Source organism: Erinaceus europaeus, chromosome 12 (assembly GCF_950295315.1).
Source record: "Erinaceus europaeus chromosome 12, mEriEur2.1, whole genome shotgun sequence".
Taxonomy (NCBI): Eukaryota; Metazoa; Chordata; class Mammalia; order Eulipotyphla; family Erinaceidae; genus Erinaceus; species Erinaceus europaeus.
The window spans coordinates 15824030-15846736 of NC_080173.1; the positions used below are offsets into that span (position 1 = coordinate 15824030).

General features: G+C 41.9%; 1 protein-coding gene across 2 annotated transcripts in view; it reads left to right on the forward strand.

Moving 5' to 3' along the window:
* The window catches only part of SHQ1 (SHQ1, H/ACA ribonucleoprotein assembly factor), a 121239-nt gene extending 102334 nt beyond the window's left edge, over positions 1–18905 (forward strand). For both annotated transcript variants that reach the window (XM_060202859.1, XM_007530741.3), the window contains one exon: positions 18126–18905. In XM_060202859.1, coding sequence (XP_060058842.1) covers positions 18126–18669 — 544 coding nt within the window. In that variant the 3' untranslated portion in view covers positions 18670–18905. The remainder of the gene's footprint in view (positions 1–18125) is intronic.
* The last annotated feature ends 3802 nt before the right edge of the window (positions 18906–22707 follow it).

Genomic DNA, 22707 nt, shown 5'->3' on the forward strand with positions numbered 1-22707 from the left:
GAGTAGAGGGCTTGGGAAACCTCTTCATAAGGAGGAAAGTCGCCCATAATGGAGGGGCCTCAGGAAAGTAAGAAGAGGGAGAAAACTGCAATGCCTTCGTTAAGCACGAGGCTGCAGAGAGCCAAGCGGTTGTATACTTATCTGGGGTGCCTTCATACATCTACCACTTGTGTGGAGCCGGTGGGCCCACGTTGGGCACCAGAATGCTGGGATAGCTTCATGGGAGAGAGGAGAGCGAAACCAGGAACAGAAGTGGGCTTTATAGGGTAAAAACCGGAAGTGGCAAGTCGGGAACGGAAATGGCTAAGAAAGGGGGTGGAGAGAGACCAAAGGCATGCTGAGAAGCATCCTTAGCAACTGTTGCGATGGTTTTAACTGGCGGGAATTAGCAATACCCTGAGGAGATAATGTGGTGGGGATCTTTCAGGCAGAACAATGATTATGTAAATAGACCATAGTGTCAGCAATGAAGCATGGAGCCAGGGGCTGGCTTTAAGGCCCTACACCTGTGAGAGGACACAGAGTGAGCCTGGCTGTTTAGGGAAGGACCCTCTGGCAATACATGAGTGTTCTCTGAGCACTGGTGAGAGGTGGAGAGTCCTATAACCTGCCTGCTCCATAGACCTGAGGGGAGGGTTAGATGGGCTCAAGCACATGAAAGCAATTTGAAAACCCTCCAGCTTGATGCCAGTATGAAGTGGAGTAGGACCAGTAATCAGGGTGAGTAGCTTGCCCAGTGTCTTAGCTCGGTCTTATCTTTGTTGTAGAAAATTAGGGCTTAGGTGAGCTCTTTCTAGCTATTTTGCTTCAGTTAAAATTGAATCAAATTTAAGATTCAGTCTTTCAGTTACACTGAGGACGTTTTCAAGACTTGGCTGTTGGCCTGTCTTGTAGCTGGTGCTTACAGTGTTGGATAGACAGATACAGAATCCTTCTGTCAGGGTGTAAAGCTCTCCTGAGCAAGACTGAATTCAGTCCTGTCTGTTGGGTTTCCTTCAATCTGAGATTGTGCAGGTGTCAGCGGAGTGACTTGCTTAGTCCTTGGAGGAGTGCTGTGCCTTTGCTGACCTTTGCCTCCATCATCAGGGGTGTGTTGTGCTGCAATCTTTATGCCTCAAATCTCTGTTGACTGTGCATGAGACCTTCTCTTTCTTTTTCTGTTGTTTTTTTTTTTTTTTCCCTTCAGTTGCTGGGACTCAGTGCCAGCACTAGGTATCCACCACCACTTGTTGGCCTTTTTTTTTTTTTAATTCCCCTTTTTGCGCAAATGGACAGAGAAATTGAGAGGGGAGGGTAGATAGAGAGAGGGAAAGATAGACATCTGAAGACCTGCTTCACCACTTGTGAAATGGACCCCCTGGGGGATGAATGAGGTCTCAAACCCGGGTCCTTGTGTTTGTGTGTAGTGCTACGTGCGCTCAACTTGGGTGCTCCACCACATGCTCCTTTCACAGCCTGCTTCTTAGAAGAGATGCGTCAGGTGTAGAATGATACATTCTTGAACCCTCAAGTAAAGTGGAATAGTATAGATCATCCTAGTTTGCTCAGTCTTTTACTCCTCTTTTACTAAACCTCTGAGTCTTCTTCCCAGAAACAAGGTGGTCTGTTGTCCGTTGTTCTGCATATGACACAGACGGGGAAGCAGTTTGTCTAGGTGTGAACATGTGATCTGGAGGCTAGAGGTAACTGTGTGGCAGTTGACATCCAGATAGCGTTTAGGCCCAAGATCAGGGAATGAGTGTGAGTGTTGTGTCTAAAGGATAATAGAATGGAGACCTCAACTAGGAAAAAAATTTAATGAATGTGTAAAAAGCAAGAATGAAGCTCTAGGTCCCACAGGATGTGGATTTGGTCCTTTCAGTGAGTCTTTCCCTAATCCCTAATAAAGCAATGTACACCTCCTGCCCCCAGCTTCCTGGGCTACCTTGCCCACTCTCTTTCCCTCGTATCTCTTATACGCTCCAGCACACTCTGTAATGATGGAGTTCTTTTCTGTGACTAATGGGTGTTGTTAAAATTTGTAGGCTCTAGCCGGGCTGGCTTGCTTCACGGGCGGGTAACAGAGACGCGGAGACAATGGCTGGGCAGGGATGCTGTATTTCTTTATTCAGGAACAACGATTCATAAACTAAGACAAACTAATCACCAAACAGAACTCTGCTGTCTCTTTGCGGCGGCACAAGCACTCTCTCTCTTACTCTGGAACTCAGGAACCCTCCAACTCTGGCACTCTGGAACTCTCGTACTTGGGAACCCTCTGAAACTCTGGCACACTGGAACTCTCTCTTACTCTGTAACCCTGAAACTCTCGAACTCCGGAACTCAGGAACTCTCGGACTCAGGAACCCTCTCTCGGGGTCTCTTCGGGCGGGGACAAGCAGGCCCGCGAAATTAACAGGACTCATCCAATTCTCTTGGCGGGGGAGGGCTAGAACAAACCAATGTAAAGCATACGACAAATGGGCCTTTCTCTGGGGAGTTTTGAAGTTTTAGTTGTGTTTGGTAGCCCCTACCATGCCTTTTAAAGAGAAATTGGAGGTGAGGCCCTGTCAGTCTGCCCTGGGGAAGCCAGAGCCTCTCCTCCCACCCTAGATCCTCCTCTGGTTCCTCCCACTTTCAAGATCAGATGCCACAGCTGGATTTATATGTCTGAGATTCCAGATTTGATCCATGGAACTGCATTTATCAGAGTGATGTTCTGATATCCTTCTCTCTCTCTCTTTCCTCTTTCTCTATTTAAAAAAATTTTTATTTATAAAAAGGAAACATTGACAAAACCATAGGATAAGAGGGGTACAACTTCGCACAATTCCCACCACCAGAACTCTGTATCCCATCCCCTCCCCTGATAGCTTTCCTATTCTTTAACCCTCTGGGAGTATGGACCCAAAGCCGTTATGGGATGCAGAAGGTTGAAGGTCTGACTACTGTAATTACTTCCCCACTGAACATGGGGGTTGACAGGTCGATCCATACTCCCAGCCTTTCTTTCCTTTCCCTAGTGGGGAAGGGCTCTGGGGAATCAGAGCTCCAGGACACATTGGTGGGGTTGTCTGTCCAGGGAAATCTGGTCGGCATCATGCTAGCAGCATCTGGAACCTGGTGGTTGACAAGAGAGTTAACATACAAAGCCAAGCAAATTATTGACCAATCATGGACCTAAGGGCTGGAATAGTACAGATAGAGAGTTTTTTTGGGGGTCCTCCATTTTGTAGATAGCTAGTATATTTTAGTTAAATTCCAAAGGACCTGTGGCTATACTAGTTCTCTCCCCTTCCCCCCCCCCCTTTTTTTTTTTTTTTTTTTTGCCCCTGAGCTTAAAGTCTGATATGCTGGTGGATCCGAGTTATTGTCTGGGGAGATGATGTCATGGCTAGAAAAAGGACCAGAAAGCTGGATCATGGAAGAGAGTAGCTCTCTAATATGGGAAAGGAGTATAAATATTGTTGACTGTAAACCCCACTGATTTGATTTGATCTGGGGCCCATAATCAGCTTAGGAGTCTATGTGACCTCTCCAACCCTCTAGATCTAAGCTCACATTCTGTGGTCATGAGTAGGAACATTCTGTGCTGCTCCAGTATCGACCCATCTTCCTCAGGTGTAGCATAGAGAGTGTTGTCCATTCTCCCTTCAGAGGATGGAACATTCTCTACCATTGTTGATCCAAGTTGAGGGCAAGGTGCTATGGGGGCCCACAAAGGGGTCTATTGTGTTGTTCCTGATAGGAATGACCAGTAACAATGGAGAGAGGGATTTATTTGAATTCTAGGCCCATCAAGTCTGTTTGGGAATCTCAGGACTCCTCTATTAGGGCCCCAGCTGATGGGGTGGCCTGATAGTAACTAAATGGTTATTGTTAAAGTATGCCAGTTTCTTGCCCTTATTCAGCTTTTGCAGTCCTTGCTTTGATAAGGTTAGCTTTAGAGTGAGTGAGAGAACTCTAATAGGAAGTAGGTAAGGAGGCTATCTAAGTCTAAGTAGACACTATTTCATTATGACTCACTACAGACTATTGTGTATTTTTTCTTTCAGGTATATATTTTATCCTAGTTTATGGATACATGTGAACATATGCTCTTATGGGACCTGGTCTATATCTAGGTTTTGGGAATTTGTTAGGAAGTGAACCTCCTGGAATGGAATTAGAGAATATCATGAAAGGAAAGGTCTCACCTGAGAAATGAGGGTGAAGGTTTGGCATTCCATGCTTGACGTCTCTGGACACAGTCTGAAGTGAAGTATGCTAAGGTGGTACTCGCATTGATTAGGTTGGGATTGGCGGATGCAATATCATTTGGTATATTTTGAGAGAAGCATGCAGATAAGTGAGCACCATCCCAGAGGTTCCAGGACTGGGAGAAATACAGGCTTTATAGAGGAAGAGGGAGGTTCTTGCTGTCTTAGCGTTTAAGAAGACAATATATTTCAATAATCACATTGTTTGGAAATTAGATTAACTTTGAAAAATTCCTTTGTTAAGATTTGCTGTATCATACACACTATCACCATATTTTATGTCCTTTAACATCATTTGTATATAGCTATGCCACCAGTTGCTTCTGTTCTCCCTGGACTAAGCTTTTAAGAGGGTCAACATATCACAGACTCAGCCTATCTATTAAAAAGACTCAGTCTGTGCTTTAAAAAGTTTGAGACATTCAATCAGTTTTTCCCTTCTCATATTACTTAAATAGTGGTTTATATAACTATAAATTAATAGGAGTGTACATAAGCACCATTCCCACCACCAAAAAACTGTCTTCCACCTCCCTCCCCCACCCCATGAAGCTGAACATCCACCCTCACACTCAACCCAGGGTTTTTACTTTGGTGCCCTACTCCAAATTTAGTCAGATCCTGCTTTGAGTTTCCCTTTCTGTTATTCTCTCTCAACTTCTGTTTATGAGTGGGATCATCCCATACTAGTCTTTATCTTTCTGACTTAGCTCACTTAACATAATTCCTTCTAGCTCCATCCACGATGGGTCAGAGAAGGTGGGCTCATTGTTCTTAATAGCTGCATAGTATTCCATTGTGTGTATATACCATGGCTTTCTCAGCCACTCATCTGTTGTTGGGCACCTGGGTTGCTTCTATATTTTAGCTATTACCAATTGTGCTGCTATGAATATAGGTGTACACATATCTTTTTGGTTGGGCATTATGGAATCCTTGGGGTATATCCTCAGGAGAGGAATTACTGGGTCATATGGAAAGTCCATGTCTAGCCTTGTGAGAGTTCTCCAGACTGCTCTCCACAGAGGCTGGACCAATTTACATTTCCATCAGGCGTGCAGAAGGGTTCCTCTGTCCCCACACCCTCTCAGCATTTGTTGCTGTTGTCCTTTTTGATGTATGCCATTCTCACAGGAGTGAGGTGGTATCTCAGTGTTGTCTTTATTTGCATTTCTCTGACAATCAGCGACCTGGAGCAATTTTTCATGTTTGTTAGCCTTTTGGATCTCTTCTGTAGTGAATGTGTGTTCATATCCTCTGCCCATTTTTGGATGGGATCATTTGCTTTTTTTTTGCTAAATTTGCTGAGCTCTTTGTATATTTTGGTGATTAGTCTCTTGTCTGATGTATAGCATGTGAAGATCTCCCATTTTGTGATGGGTCTCGTTCCTTGTGTGATAGTTTCTTTGGCTGTGCAGAAGCTTTTCAATTTGATGTAGTCCTATTGGTTTGTTTCTGCTTTAGTCTTCCTTGCAGTTGGGTTTGTATCATCAAAGATGTCCTGGAGATTTAGTGGGAAAGTGTTCCACCAATGTTTTCCTCTAAGTATTTGATAGCTTTTGATTTAACATCCATGTCCTTTATCCATTTGGGCTTGATTTTTGTTTCTGGTGAGATAATGTGGTTCACTTTCATTCTTCTGCATATTACAACCCAGTTTTCCCAGCACCATTTATTGAAGAGAGCCTCCTTTCTCCATTTAATACTTTGGGCCCCCTTATCAAAGATTAGATTTCCATAGGTATGGGGGTTTCAATTCTGTTCACTTTTGGATGGGAATATGTTTCTAGGAATTCTTCCATTTCTTCCAGATTCTCTAGTTTGGTGGTGTATAGTTCTTCATAGAAGTTTCACATGATTTTCTGAATTTCTGTGGTGTTAGTTGTGATATCTGCTGTATCATTTACAATTCTATTTATTTGAGTCTTCTCCCACCCCTTTTTTAGTGAGTCTGACTATGAGTTTGTAAACCTTGTTTAACTTTTCAAAGAACCAACATTTGGCTTCATTGAACTTTTGTATGGTTCTCTTATTTTCAGTGTTGTTTATTTCTGCTCTAATTTTAGTGATTTCTGCCCATCTGGTTGCTTTAGGGTTCCTTTGTTCGTCTTCCTCTAAGTCCTTATGCCGTAAGGTCATTTATTTGAGCTTTTTCTTGTGTGCTGGACTAGCTTCGCAGGCGGAGACAGAGGACCAGGGACTCATGGCTGAGTGGTACGCAGATCAGTCTTTATTCATGCATAATGCAGCACAATCTAAGCCATCGAAACTAACTAAACTAAAACTAAATATAATCACAATCCTGCCCTTATATATACTTGCCAAGTAGGGTGTAAACTAGATGTGACGTAGAGAGGGTGGAGCAAAAAGAGATTGGTGAAAATCAGGGTGTGACAAGGAGAGGGGGTGGAGTAGGCGAGAATTCTACCATGAACCACCAATGCCCTGGAGGGAGGGTGGTGCTTAGTTAACAGTGGTTTATGTAAATAGACCACAACTTTAAGTGGGATCAAACCAATGCCATGCAGGCATGCCGGTGCTTAGTTAACAGTGGTTATGTAAATAGAATACAGTGTTAAGCAGGGGGGAATAAACCAAATGAAACAGAAGGGGTTTTTAGAAGCAGAATTAGAAGCATACCAACACTTGTTCTTTAATATGTGGTTGTATGGCTATGAATTTCCCTCTCAGTACTGCTTTAGCTGTGCCCCATATATTTTGATAGCTTGTGTCTTCATTTTCATTTGTTTCTAGGAACATTTGAATTTCTTGCTTGAGTGTCTCTCTGACCCAGCGGTTTTTAAGCAGTATGTCGTCTAGTTTCCAAATTCTGTGACTTTTAGAAATTTTCTATTTGTTGTTAAATGTTAGCTTAACTCCACTGTGGTCTGAGTAGATACTTGGGAGGATTTCAATGCTCTTGAATTTGTTGATGCTGTCTTTGTGGCCTAACATGTGGTCTGTCCTTAGTATGTGCTCTATGTATTCCAGATTTTTGGAGTGAAGAAAATGTCCAGCAGGTCTAGTCTGTCACTCTCTTCATTTAATTCTCTTTTTTCTTTGTTGATTCTCTGCTTCATTGATCTGTCTAAGTGTGAGAGTAGGGTGTTAAAGTCTCCCACTATTATTGTATTACTATTGATGTATTTTTGTAGTTCTTTCAGTAGGTGTTTGATGTATTTAGATGGTCCCTCATTGGGTGCATAGATGCTAATAATTGTTAAATCTTCTTGGTTGATTGATCCTCTAATCATTATGTAATGGCCTTGCCTATCTTTTATTACTTTATTTAGTTTAAAGTTTATTGTGTCAGAGATTAGAATGGCTGTTCCTGCCTTTTTTTGTGGTCCATTAGCCTGTATGATAGTTTTCCATCCTTTCACTTTCAGTCTGAATTTGTCTTGTTGGGTTAGATGGGATTCTTGCAAGCAGCATATGGTTGGGTTGTGTTTTCTGATCTATCCTCCCACTCTGTGCCTTTTAATGGGTGAGTTTAAGCCATTGACATTTATTGATATTATGGATTTAATGTATTATAGTGCTATTATTCAACAAATTTTTTATTTGCTCTGATATATGGCAAGTATTATGGTGATGTTCTTATTTATAAGAGGTCTTTTAGAAGCTCTTTCAGGGCAGGCTTGGTGATGGTTGCCTCCTTTAACTGTTGTCTGTCTGAGAAGGTTTTGATCCCTCCATCCTGTCTGAATGAAAGTCTAGCAGGATATATTATCCTTGCTTGAAAGCCTTTTTCATTCAGGGCTTGGTAGATATCTTGCCAGTCTCTTTTGGCTGTTAGAGTTTGAGTGGAGAAGTCTGCTGATAATCTTATGGGTTTTCCCCTGTATGTGAATTTTTGTTTTTCTCTTGCAGCCTTTAGGATCCTTTCTTTATCCTTACTTCCTTTCATTGTAACTATGATGTGTCTTGGTGTCTTCAGGTCTGGGTTGATTCTGTTTGGGACTCTCTGGGCCTCTTGAATCTTAATGTCCTTTCTGTTGTTTAGGTCTGGGAAGTTTTATTTTATTATTTCCTCTAGAATGTTTACTTCTCCTTCCTCTCTTTCTTTCTCTGGCAGGCCAATTATACAAAAGTTACTTATTCTTTTTTTTTTTTTAAATTTAAAAAAATATTTATTTTTCCTTTTGTTGCCCTTGTTGTTTTATTGTTGTAGTTATTATTGTTGTTGTTACTGATGTCGTTGTAGTTGAATAGGACAGAGAGAAATGGAGAGAGGAGGGGAAGACAGAGGGGGAGAGAAAGATAGACACCTGCATACCTGTTTCTTTCACTGCTTGTGAAGCAACTCCCTGCAGGTGGGGAACTGGGGGCTCGAACCAAGATCCTTACACTGGTCCTTGTGCTTTGCACCATGTGTGCTTAACCTGCTGTGCTACCGCCCAACTCCCAAATGTTACTTCTTTTGAGATCATTCCGTATGTCTCTGTTGTTGTTTTCAATGTCTCTCAATCTCTTTTTGAGCTCTTTTACCTCTTTCTTAGTTTTCTCTAACTCATCCTCTGGCTAATTCTGTTTTCTGCTTCTGTCAATCTGCTTTGTCTTCCCTCAGCTTCTTTCTTCAGTTCAGTTATAGTATTAGCTTGTTCTGCTAATTGGCCTTTTAATTCAGCTATTTCAGCTTTCAGTTCTGTGATTACCTTGAGGTAGCCAGTATTTTCCTTGAGGGTCTCATCTGTTGTTTCACTAATTCTGATAGCCCTTTCCTCCATAGTTGTCTTCATTTCTGTTGTTATTAGGTTTACTATTACTTGTATACTTTTTTTTTTAATTTATGGTTACTTCTGAGTGATTTGGAGTTTCTTCTGGCCTCCTGTCTTGATTCATTGTGGTAGCAGTTTTATTTGCTCTTGATTTAACCATTTTTTTATTGATATGTTTTTTATTTTTCTGTTCTGTCGTTCTTCAGTTGTTGTGTTTTGAGCCATGCTATACTAAATACCTTTATGACAAATGCAGTCACCAACCTCAGAAATTACAACAATAGTAACTGAAGCAAGTATTGATGCAGTTTAACCAATACCAGTTAGCCAGACAACACCTCCAGTCCAAGAAAAAGTAGCAAACAAATCCAAAAGAAAAAGAGAAAGGAAAAGGGGGAAAGCAAGAATAGACAATTATGCAAATCTACTGTCTACTGTAAATCTAGGGATAGCAAGAGCAGAAAGGGAAGCTGAGAAGAGATGCACACAGAGAGAGTCCACTCTGAGTCAGATTTCTTTCCCAAAATAATTCATAAATGAATATCAGTGAATTCAGAAAGCAAAAGAAGGAGGAAGGAAGAAAAGAAGACAAGAACAGAAAAATAAATGAATAAATAAATAAAAGAGCAGTGAAAGGAAAGAGGTTTTTTTTTTTTTTTTTAAATTAGCTAGGAGGAGGGGAAAAATGAGAGTGTAGGGAAGAGGTAGAGTAAAACAAGTTACTCTCACAATGGATAGGACACCCAGTCACCTAGCAATGGAAAAAACAATAATAGTTAATTTTGGTCAACCTGAAGAAGGAGGGGGAAAAAGGGACATGCATATATATAATAGTAATAATAAAATAGAATAGAGTATAAAACCCTAACAGTCTGTCTTCAGCTTGGACGACTCTGGATTGACTCAGGTAGCCTGAGCAAAGACAGCCAATTGTAAGAAGTATCCAAAAAAACAAACAAACAAAAAACACCTCCAGGTACTCTTTCCCAGGGAGGGGTGAGGCTCTGATTGGTCAGATACAGATATTTTGTCACTCAAATAGAGCTCCAGCCTCTTAGAAAAAAAGAGAAGGAAAGCAAAAAGTAAAAGGATTGGAATGACACCCCTGGTGAGCCAGGAATCTTGGTAAAGAAAATAGCTCAGTGGGAAGCCTGCTAGGAGTGGCTGTCCAGCCCCTGGGCCTGATTCTGGGGTGCAGGGAGGGGTGAGCTCAGAAATAATCAAAATATTTCCCTTTCTTTTCCCTCCTGGCCTCCATTTTCTAACCCAAGAGTGAGTTATAGGACCCTTCCTTGGTGTCACACTTAAGACCCCTTATTCACCTTCCTGCTGATGGCCCAGTATCCTGCCCTATCCAGAGAATCCTAGGTCACAAGCCACTGCTTATTGGAGCTCACACCAGCAGTTGCCTCCAAGTCGTCATCTTGGCTTCACCCCCTTTCTCTAGTTCTATATCTGTCTCCCACCAAATCAAGAGTTGAGCCTTAGAAGGCTGTCTTGAAGCCCCTTTGTGCTCTCAGTCCCACTCCCACAAGTGAGGTCAACTGAATGGCATAGTATGGAGTTATTGTGTGTAAAAAGACAAAAGTACCCCCCTCCAGGTGGCCACTCAACATTGTGACTGTCTTTGTAAGATGCTGGTCAATGGCTGCTTCCTCCTGAGAAAAGCCAAGTTCTCTTACGATGTTAGGAAAACATGATGTAACCATGGCTCAGACGGAGTGGGGAAGGGAAGAGCTTATGTGATGTGCCACACATTTAATAATTCCAGTAAACCTAAAACAGTGAGTGGGTAGAGCATTGCTGTCACTCATTTGTAGCATAGGATTGCTGTCAATCATCAACTGCTTTGGTTTGCCTGATTCATATCCTAAACACTCAAGAAGTCACTTCATTGTGTGTTGTCGCCATGGGTGGACATTCTGAATCTTCAGTCTTTGATCCCTCTCACAATTTGGAGAGTCACTTGCTTTGTCCACTGCATGTGTTATTTATACTAGCAGTTGTCTATTTCCCTTTCTCAGTATCGTGAAAGACCCAAAGCTCACAAACTTTCTGTTTCATAACCAAGGAAAACTGTAGCATTTGGAACAAGCATACAAAGAAATGAACACATTCAGTCACTTAGCCCAGACTTTTCTTTCTTGGAGTGTGCCAGGAATTTTGGAAGCTTCATTTTCATTCCACTTTCAGGATGGGATTGTGGGGACTGACAGGACATACTTGAAAATGTAACAGGAGTTTTTACTTCCTTAGACATCAAAACTACCCCCAGTATGCCAAGGCCATAATGGTAAGTCTAGGTATAAAAAAGTTGGAGAGGAAAGGGCAGAGCATCCCAGTGGGTGGCCCATGGTTCTACAGATGGCTTTCAAGCAGACGTAAATTTCCCCCCTCAGTCTACAGGAGGGCAGGTGAGACACGAGCCAGCCAGAACAGTTTACCTTGTGCCCTGCCAGGCAGATACCATTATCTGTGTTCATGACACAGGACGGCTTTGGGAAATGCTGCTTTAAATAGACTGTTCTTGCAAGACTCTCTGAGGTGGTCTTTTAGTTGAGTACTGAGTGAGTGGGAGCCAGCCTGGAAAGAGTGGTCCAGAAGGAGGGAACAGCAAGTGCAAAGCAGGAGTGAATTAGCGTGTCCTTGTAATGGAGAGAGCCCAGTGAGTGGAGCTGGAATGCAGTGACCTGTACACATATGGTGGGTGACAGGCCTCCCTAGAAGCAGACAGGTCGTAGATACCAGCTCTTAGCGGGGGCTCACCCTCAGAGGGGAGTTTGAATTTTATCTCAAGTGTTCTGGGAAGCCAGTGGCTGTTGGCCATCATACATTTACAAGTTTTATCCATCCCTCTTTTTTTTGTATCTGAAGTTCATTGTGTCAGAGATATACTAATGAAGTAATGAACATTTATTTTTATTATCTACTTAGGAATAAGGTCCATAATTAGTGGCATAATTACATAGTTGAGACAACCTTTCCGTAAAGTTGTTAGCACAGTCTCTCTCCGACTATTTATTAATGTGATTATAGGATATAGTCATGCATTACCTAGTGATGGTATACCCAGGGGTAGATTCTGAGAAATGCATCATAGCATGCATGTAGGACTATCATAGCATGTAATTAACAAACCTATTATACACACCTAGGCTATATATAGAGACTGCCATTGTATATGGATTTTACCATTGATCAGAATGTTATGTGGCACATGACTGCTACTGGCTAAGTTTTGTGATTTTGAAAATTACATTGATCAGGCTGGCAAAATAGCTGACTTTATTTGCTATGTGTACGACCCAGGTGTGAGCCCGGCCTCCACTTCCCTGAAAGAAGCTTTGATGCTATGGTTTCTTTCTCTCTCTTTCTCTATCTTTTTTTATGGGGGTGTGGAAAGGAGGAACAGCCTGGAGAGGTGAAGACCCAGAAATTCTCCCCCTCCCATCTAAGAATTACATTGATAGACTTTCTACAGTTAAAGATGAAAAGTTGTGTTTTTGTGTTTTCGGCCATGAACTTCTGGGGAAACTGTCACTCTGTCCTTCAAGAATGTTTGATACAGACATGCTAGCTTCAGTCTCTTCACATTGTGCTTTTTCCTAACCTTATTATGTCACTGTCAAGTTTGCTTCTCCATAGAAATTAAATAGCAGTAAAGTTTTTGGTTGTCTTTTTCCAAGATTAAATAAATCCTATTATCGTAACAACTTCTTGGTAAACAGTAAGAGAGTTGCCTTTTGGGTTTGGAAACTCTGGGATTAAAATCTATTGTGGGTTGAGGAGACAGCATAATGGTTATGCAAACAACTTTCATTCCTGAAGCTCTGAACTTCCAGGTTCAATCCATAGCAGCACCATAAACCAGGGTAGTGCTCTGGTAAAACAAGTAAACCAACCAACCAACCAGCCAACCAAGCAGTCAACCAACCAAAATTCTTCCAGGGTGAATTCCTTGAATTTAGATGCTGCATTCAAGCAGCCAACAGTACCAACTCCACTTCTAAACTTGAAGGACTGGGAACAAGGTCTCTCTACTGTCCCCACCTATTTATGTCATACAAGGACTCCTCATTTCTGGATATTCTTTATTTGACACAATGATAATAAGAACACTAAATATTCACTAGTGATCAAACCCCCTAAAGAGTTTAGTGATCATTCTAGTGTATCTTTTTTTTTTTTTTTTTATCATCTTCCCAGGCTATCCTGCCAGCATTCTTGTTGCCCGGACTCTTTGTTGATTGTTGATGTTATACAGTGCAGATGGAAAGATGGGAGATTTCATGTGTATTCATATAGGAGCTCTGCTTGAACTGCTCACAGGTGCATAGGTCTTTCATTGTCCCAACTCCATATAGTTTAAATCATTTTTTTTGTGCAACCAGGATTATTATTATTGTTATTGATGGGGCTTGTTGGTGCCTGCATGATGAGTCCACTGTTAGTGGTCGCCATTTTCTTGTTCTTTTCTTTTTGATAGAGACAGGAATTGAGAGGGGAAAAGGAGACAGAGAAAGAAGACACCTGCACCACTGCTTCACAACTGGTGAAACTTCCTCCCCAGCATGTGGGGACTGAGGACTTGAACCTGGGTCCTTGTTCATCATGGTGATGTGTCCTCCTCCCCCCCACCCCCAGTGCTCTACCACCTGGCCCCAGCTTAAATACTCAAGGTTTTTTTTCCCTGTATTAAATGAACTGTTTCTTGTTCAGAGAGTTTGTTTATTAACATCCAAGCTGGAAGTGATTTCTGCTGTTGTAGAGTAACATCGGATGGCTCTGTGCTCACATGTGCATCTGCTGGGATTGGTCTCATGGCAGCTTTCAGAGAAAAGATTCATGATCTACTCCTACTTGAAGCTAACATATATCTGGTTGTGTCAGCGTTTGGGGGCAGGGAGTATTGAAGTTTGGAACTGGTTCTTTCCAGTTATCTTTTCATTACTATCAGTGCTCTTAGAAGTTGCTGCATTGCTTTTCCCAGATGGAACCTGAGTGTGTGTGTGTGTGTGTCTGTCCCCATGTCCATGTGTCCTTTGACATTAAAAGACCAAGTCAGTACCTGCTTGCCTTCCTCCCTCCCTCCCTTCCTTCCTTCTTTTTGTTCTTTCTTTCCTTCTTGATTTTATTTATTAATGAGAGATAGGGAGAAAGAGAGAGAGGAGAGAGGGAACCACACATCACTCTGGTACATGTGCTGCTGGGGATTGAGTTTGGGACCTCATGCTTTTGGGTCCAGTGCCACATCCTGGACCACAAGTCAGTGCATTCTGTTATCCAGTGTATTTCTTGAATTGCCTCACTGGAGTCCTGTCCTGCATTACCAGTTTCTGGCTGAGTGTCAGTCTGTCATGCCTCGCAGGTTAGCAGGTTTTGGCAAAGGAAATGAAATCTAGTCAGTTGCTACAAGATTTATAGCAGACCTGCCATTGCAGGAAGTGGTGAAATGTTGATTGATAGTTTGAGACAAAACTCTCCAGCAAGCAACAGGATGTATGCTTGCTATTTATACCCATTTTTCTTTTCCCTACACTTCAGGGATCCTTTCCCACTTTGTTTTGACTGTTTCATAAGGCCATGGTCCATTTTTTAAAAAATTTTTTAAATATTTATTTTATTTATTTATTCCCTTTGTTGCCCTTGTTGTTTTATTGTTGTAGTTATTATTGTTGTTGTCATTGTTGGATAGGACAGAGAGAAATGGAGAGAGGAGGGGAAGACAGAGAGGAGGAGAGAAAGATAGACATCTGCAGACCTGCTTCACCGCCTGTGAAGCAACTCCCCTGCAGGTTCTGGGAGCCAGGGCTCGAACCGGGATCCTTATGCCGGTCCTTGTGCTTTGCGCCACCTGAGCTTAACCCACTGTGCTACAGCCCGACTCCCTCATGGTCCATTTTTTCCCCCTCCTCTAAACTCAGTCACCAAACAAAACAACAATTGAGGAAATTTCGTATTGTATTAGCCACAGTAAGTTATGCACTTCAGCTATTAGGATAAGTCTCTCATGGTAGTCTTATTTAGTATAATTTGTCAGAAAACAATCTTTAACTTAAAAAAATATCTCCAAGTAGGATATTATTTTACATATGTAAGTAGAATGGAAAATTTTTTGAAAGTTACATTGTAGGATTACATTTCCCAAAGTTTTTGAAGAAAAATTTATTTTCAGTGTAATTTTATTAAAATATGACTTTAGTATGATCCATGTATCTTACATTCTATATCTCTTCAGCCTGTAGTAAATGTCTGTTAGAGAGGTAAGCAATCACTTCTTAGATACAAAGTGTGTACTGGGGGCTGGGTGGTGGTGCATCTGGTTGAGTGCACGATACAATGTGCAAGGACCTGGGTTTGAGCCCCTGGCCCCAGCTGCTGGGGGATAGCTTCACAAGTGATGAAGCGGTGCTGCAGATGTCTCTCTTTCCTTCATCTTCTCCTCCCCTCTTGATTTCTGGTTGTCTCTATCCAATAAATAAAGATAATAGAAAATTAATAAAGAAAATGTGGACTATAAGAACATCTAACAGCTCAGTGTTTATTGACTAAATTGGAATGTTCCTGGCTTTTGTAAGCAATCTGATTAACTAATAGTGCCATTTGATAAGCCTTTTTTTTTTTCTCCCCCAAGGGAGAGCAGCTCCTATTTATTTATTTTTATTTTTATTGCATAGAGACCCACAGAATTGAGACAGAAAGGGAAGATAGAGAGGACAGAGAGATACCAGCATCACTGCTTCAATGCTTGTGAACAACCTCCCCACCTTCCAGGGACCTAGCTTAGTAACAAGTGTGCTTAACCAGGTGTGCTACCACCTAGCCTCTTGACAAGACTTTTTGATATGAACTAGTGTCTAGACTGACCTGACCTTTGGTCAGCATTGTCCTAAACTGCTGGTCTATCAGTTCTAACCAAATATTCTACAACCAAGAGTGAAGGTTTGAGACTGGATGTAGTAGGTATGATCTACAAACTGTCTTGGGCCTGGATATAAATCCATCTCGTCAATAACTATGTTTCCACCACATCAAAAAGCTCACCCAGAGCTGTAACCCTTTGGTGAATCATTAACTGATTCCAGCTTGACTCAGGGTCGTGCCCCTTCTTCTCTCATCCCCTCCACCTTGTATGAGCATGATTCACACTCCCAGACTGCCTTTTCAGTCAGATAGAATTATTTTGGGGTGCAGAAGGAAGGGGTTTTGGCTTATGTAATTGTTTGTCTGCTGGACACAGACGTTACCTGGTTGGTTCATACTACCAGCCTGTTTCTGTCTTTCCCTAGTGGGGTAGGGCTCCGGAGAGGTGAGCTTCTGTGACACATTGATGAGGTCATCTGCTCAGGGAAGTCAGGATGCAGTTGTAATAGTATCTGCAACTTGGTGACTGGGAAGATGGTAAGATATAAAGCAGAACAAAATGTTTAATAAGCAGGGACCAAAGAGTAGGATTAGAGCCTATGAGAGTAGGGACCCTAGGGTAGGAAGAAGCTAAGACATCTGTTTTAGGTATGTTCTTAGGAGCTCAAGACTTCATTTATCTTTGCTTGAGCTTAATAACTAACATGAAAACAGACTAGAAATATTATCTGGGAGGATGATGTCAGAGTAGAGAATAGAATTTGAGAGAGTGGCTCCCATACTTGGGGGAAGGCAGAAGTGTGTGTGTGTGTGTGTGTGTGTGTATGTATGTATGTGTATGAATGTTTATAACTTTACCACATCGATCTGACCTGGGGCCCATGTATATTAATGTTTATCACAGGAAACTTTCGTTTTTTTTTTTTCTTCCTTTTTTTTTTTTTTTTTTTACCTCCAGGGTTATTGCTGGGGCTCAGTGCCTGCACCATGAATCCACTGCTCCTGGAGGCCATTTATCCCCCTTTTGCAAGTTGCCCTTGTTGTTGTAGCTTTGTTGTGGTTATTATCGTTATTGATGTCATTCATTGTTGGATAGGACAGAAAGAAATGGAGAGAGGAGGAGAAAAGGACAGACACCTGCAGACCTGCTTCACTACCTGTGAAGTGACTCCCCTGCAGGTGGAGAGCCTGGGGCTTGATCCGGGATCCTTAAGCCAGTCTTATGCTTTGCGCCACGTTCGCTTAACCCGCTGCACTACCGCTCAACCCCCACAGGAACCTTTATAATCTCTGCATCCTTGTCAGTCTGAGCCCACAGTCCATGGTTACAGGGACATTCTGGGGTGCGTAGCTGTAGGACCAGTCTTCCTCATGTGGCAGTGTAGAATGATCTAGCCTCCCCTCAGAGTGTGAAGTAGCCCTTATCAGTACTATCAGTATTTCAAATGCTGGATTTTTACCAGTCTGATTAATAGAATATATCTCCATATGACTTTAATAAAGTTTAACTGGAGCTGAACATATTTCTTCATATATTTCTTCATTCATTTTATTTATTTAGACTACAAGGGTTACTGCTGGGGGTTTGGTGCTAGCACTATGAATATACCACTCCCAGTGGCCATTTTTTTCCTTTCTATTTTATTTGATAGAAATTGAGAGAAAAGGGGAGATAGGGAGAAAGAAATATAGACACCTGCAGACCTGCTTTACCACTCATGATGTATCTCCCTGCAGTTTGGGGTCAGGGGCCCAAACCCTGTTCCCTTGCACATGGTGACATGATACTTAACTGTGTTCACCACCACCTCTTCATATATTTAAAGGGTGTTGTTGTTTCCTCTTGTGAGAATTATCTGCTCATGTCTTTTGTTCATATTTTGGATTCATTGAAGAACTCTGTTAAGAATTAGAACTTCATCTGTCATATGAGTTGCAAATTCTTTTCTCAGTTAACTTTTTGATTTTGCTTAGGATGTGTTTTCTGTGGAGTGGTGGTTTGTTTTGCCTTCAAGAAATTGAATTTGTCGATTTTTCTCCTCTGTGACATCTGGATTTTGAGTCACAGAGGCTCTTTCTCATCCTAGGGTCATACAGGAAAACCTTCTCTTATGTTTTCTCATAATACTTTACTGGCACCATTTTGTACATTTGCATTTTGATCCATCTTGAGACTTACCCTGGTGTGAGTACGAGGTATTGGATTCAACTTGATTGTGCTGTTACTTTTTGCTAGGTATACTGTCATTCCCAAGCCAGTTAATGAATAGTCCTAATATTTTTTCATAAAATGTTTCTCAAGGTCCAAAAAGTTGGCAGCTCTTTCAGAAGCCTTGAAGGAAGTATCTCTGACAAAGGCCCAGCTGGGGCTGGAACTGGAAGAACTGGAGGCAGCAGCACGTCTTGTCCAGGAGGAAGAGACCGCATCAAAAGCAAGCCATTCTGTTTCCGGGCAGCAGACTTCTTGCTCCAGCTCTGAAGGAAGTGACTCAGAGGAGTCAGGGAGCACCACATCTTCTGAGACCCAAGACTCAGAGTCAGAACAAGAGGAGCCCAGTGAGAGTAAATCTGAGGCAACAGAGTCTTTGTGTGGCCCATTTGTGGAGGAAAGCAGCGCCCTGCTCATTGATGCGGGTGGGCCGTGCAGAGACCCTGTACCGAGCGCCGATGAGAGCCAGGAGAAGCCAGGCACCTTATCCACAGTTCTCGATAGAACTGGGCCTCTAATCGAGGAGCTGGGAGAACAGTTGGCGACTGTAGTTCAGATTTCTGGGACTGAGAGTGATGCTGCTGGAAACCACAGCAGTGTACAGAACAGAGACACCACTCAGACCCCATGTGATTGACTCTAAATGGAGAGGTGGATGTCAGACTGGGCTTTACTCACAGAATTAGAATCCTCCACTTGCACTGTATTTTTCCTTGAGTGTGTACAACATTGTTTCTCCAATGAACTAATGTGTATACCTGTCAATTTCCTTGCCACTTTAAAAAATAAAGTTCTACACAGGTGGGAAGCCCTGTGTTCAACCCCATGTAACACTTTAAAGATAATAAAAGTACTAACATATTGATATTTTAAGTATAATTTATGCTTTAAATTTTTTTTAAATATATATTTATTTATTATTGGCTAGAGACAGAGAAATTGAGAGGGGAGAAAAAGATAGGGAAAGAGACAGAGATGCCTGCCGCCCTGCTTCACCACTTGTGAAGCTTTCCCCCTGCAGGTGGGGACCAGGGGCTTGAACCCAGGTCCTTGCACACTGTAACGTGTACACTTAACCAGGTGCAAAGTTCTATGTCTTCACCTTCCCAAAGATAACCACCGTAGTCCTCACAGGTCTTAAAAACAGTTTGTTTGCTTCTATTTTTTCTTTAAATTAATATTTGAAGGTAAAAAAAATGTTCCCCCAGAATCTCCAGAACGTAGAGCTTGGTAATATAATTGATAGCTTTACTGAGATATACTTGACATAGATTAAACTGCATGTACTAAAGTGTACAATGTGAAATGTTGACATATGTTGGTACATACACACATACCAAATCAAATCCTCACGGTAATCAAGACGATGCATTTACCCATCAAGTATCCTCATGCCCTTTTTATGTCTTCCACCCAGCTTTGTGTACACCCTACCCACCCCTACCCTGGATAGGCGAACATATATCTACCTCTGACACTAATATGCTAGTGTTCATTTCCTAGATTTCAGTATAAATTGATTCATGTAAGATAGACTCTTTGTCAGGCTTATTTTTAGCTTCATCGATACGGTAACATGTATCAGAGAGCTCTTTTGTTTTTTCCACAGTTGAGTAGTTTTTCATTCAATAGATTTTTCCATTCCCCTATTGATGGATCTTTGGGTTGTTTCCAGGTTTTTTGTTTGTTTGTTTGGGTTTGGTTTTAGCTGTTACAAATAGAACTGTTGTGAACGTTTGTGTGCTAGTCTTTGTGTGGACACTGCTTTTGTTTCTCTTAGATAAATAACTTAAGAGCAGAGTGACTAAGCCGTATGGTAAGTGTATGTTTAACTGTAAGAAACTGCTGAACTATTTTCCAGCGTGACTGTACCTTTCATCCTCTGGCCAGTCATGTATTTGAGTTCCAAATCCTTTTTTTCTTTTCTTTTCATTTTTAGTATCTTTATTTATTGGATAGAGACAGAGAGAAATTGAGAGGCAGAGGGAGAGAGAGAGATAGAGAGACCTGTAGCACTACTTCACCACTTGTGAAGCTTCCTCCCTGAAGGTGGGGCCCGGGGGGCTTGAACTCAGGTTCTTGTGCACTGTAACATGTGTGCTCAACCAGGTGCACCACCACCTGGTCCCCAAATCCTTTTTTTTCTTCTTGCCATCAAGACTATTGTTGGGGCTCGATACCTGCATGCTGAATCCACTACTCCTGGTAGCCATTTTTTCCCATTTTTATATATTTGATAGGATAGAGAAATTGAGAGGGGATGGTAAGGTACAGAGGGGGAGAGACTGAGAGACATTTACAGTACTTGCTTTGCTGCTTGTGAAACTTTCCCCCTGCAGGTGGGGAGGAGGGCCTTAATCTCAGATCCTTATACATGGTAATCTGTATGCATAACCAGGTGTGCCACTGCCAGACCCATCCCTCTTCCCAAATTGTTTTTTAAAGTTATTTTATTTTTCCTTTATTGGGGCATTAATAGTTTACAGTCAACAGTAAAATACAGTAGCTGGTACATGTATAACATTTCTCAGTTTTTCACGTACCACTCTAAATCCCCTACCTAGGCCCTCCTCCCACCATCATGTTCTAGGACCGGACCTGAACACTCTCTCCACCCCACTCCAGAGTCCTTAATTTTGATGCAATACACCAGTCCTGCTTTATAGTTTACCTTCTGTTCTTATTTTTCAAATTCTATGAGTGGGATCATCCCATGTTCATCTTTCTCTTTTTGGCTTATCTCACTTAACATGATTCCTTCAAGCTCCATCCAAGATGAGGTGAAGAAGGTGAATTCACCCTTTTTTTTTAAATTTATTTTTTATTTAAGGAAGGATAAATTAACAAAACCATAGGGTAGAAGCTGTACAACTCCACACAATTCCCACCACCCAATCTCCATATCCCATCCCCTCCCCTGATAGCTTTCCCATTCTCTATCCCTCTGGGAGCATGGTCGTTGTGGGTTGCAGAAGGTGGAAGGTCTGGCTTCTGTAATTGCTTCCCCGCTGAACATGGGCGTTGACTGGTCGGTCCATACTCCCAGTCTGCCTCTCTCTTTCCCTAGTAGGGTGGGTCTCTGGGGAAGCGGAGCTCCAGGGCACATTGGTGGGGTCTTCAGTCCAGGGAAGCCTGGCTGGCATCCTGACGGCATCTGGAACCTGGTGGCTGAAAAGAGAGTTAACATACAAAGTCAAACAAATTGTTGAGCAATCATGGACCCAAAGGTTGGAATAGTGGAGAGGAAGTGTTAGGGGGGTACTCACTGCAAACTCTAGTGTACTTCTGCTTTCAGGTATATATTTTGCACTAGTTTGTGGATAAGTGTGAACATATGCTCTCTCACAGAACCTGGTCTATATCTAGGTTTTGGGACTTTGTTAGAAAGTGAACCACCTAGGATGGAATTAGAGAATACTATGAAAGGAAAGGTCTCACCCGAGTAATGAAGCTGAAGGGTTGTCATTCCACACGTGAATTCTCTGAACACAGTCTGAGCTGAGGCATGTTGAGGTGGCAATCGTTGCGTTGATTAGGTTGCGATCGGCAGATGCAATATTATTTGATATGGATTGGGAGAGGCATGCGGGAAAGTGGGCCCTATCCAGAGGTTCCAGGACTGGGGGAAGTAGAGGCTCTATAGTGGAGATGTTCCTGCTGTCTTAGGGTTCAAAAAGACAATGGATAGTTAATGTTATCATCACATTATTTGGTAATTGGGTTAACTTTGAAAAGTCCTTTTGTTAGAGTTTGCTGTATAGTACCCAGTATCTTGTATGTAGCTGTGCCAGAATTCACCCTTTTTAATAGCTGTGATATATCTCATAACTCAGCCACTTATCTGTTGTTGGACACCTGGGTTGCTTCCAGGTTTTGGCTATGACAAATTGTGCTGCTATGAACATAGGTATACACAAATGTTTTTGGATGGGTGTTTGGTTCATTAGGATATATCCCCAGGAGAGGAATTCCAGGGTAGAGTAGGTCCACTTCAAGCCTTCTGAGAGTTCTCTATACTATTCTCCACAGGGCTTGGACCAATTTACATTCCCACCAGCAGTGCAGGAGGGTTCCTTTGTCCCCACAACCCCTCCTGCATTTATTGCTGCTACCTTTTACTGATGTATGACATTCTCACAGAGGTGTAGTTACCACTCCTTGTCTTTATTTGCATTTATCTGACAATCAGTGACTTGGAACATTTTTCCATATGTCTGTTGGCCTTTTGGATATCTTCTTTAGTGAATATTCTGTTTGTATCCTCTCCCCATTTTTGGATGGGGTCATTTGTTCTTTTGTTGTTGAGTTTGGTGAGCTCTTTATATATTTTGGTTATTAGCTTCTTGTCTGATGTATGGCATGTAAAGTTCATCTCCTGTTTTGTAAAGGGGTTCTTTGGGTGGTGGCTTCTTTTGCTGTGTAGAAGCTTTTCAATTTGATGTAGTCCCATTCATTTATTTTTGTTTTAGTCTTTGTAATTGGATTCATATCATTGGTGATGCCTATAAAATTTAGATGGAAAAGAGTTCTGGCAATATTTTCCTCTAAGTATTTGATAGTTTCTGGTCTAACATCCAAGTCCTTGATCCACTTGGAATTTACTTTTGTGTCTGGTGAAATATAGTGGTTCAGTCTCATTCTTCTGCATGTTTCAACCCAGTATTTCCAACACTAT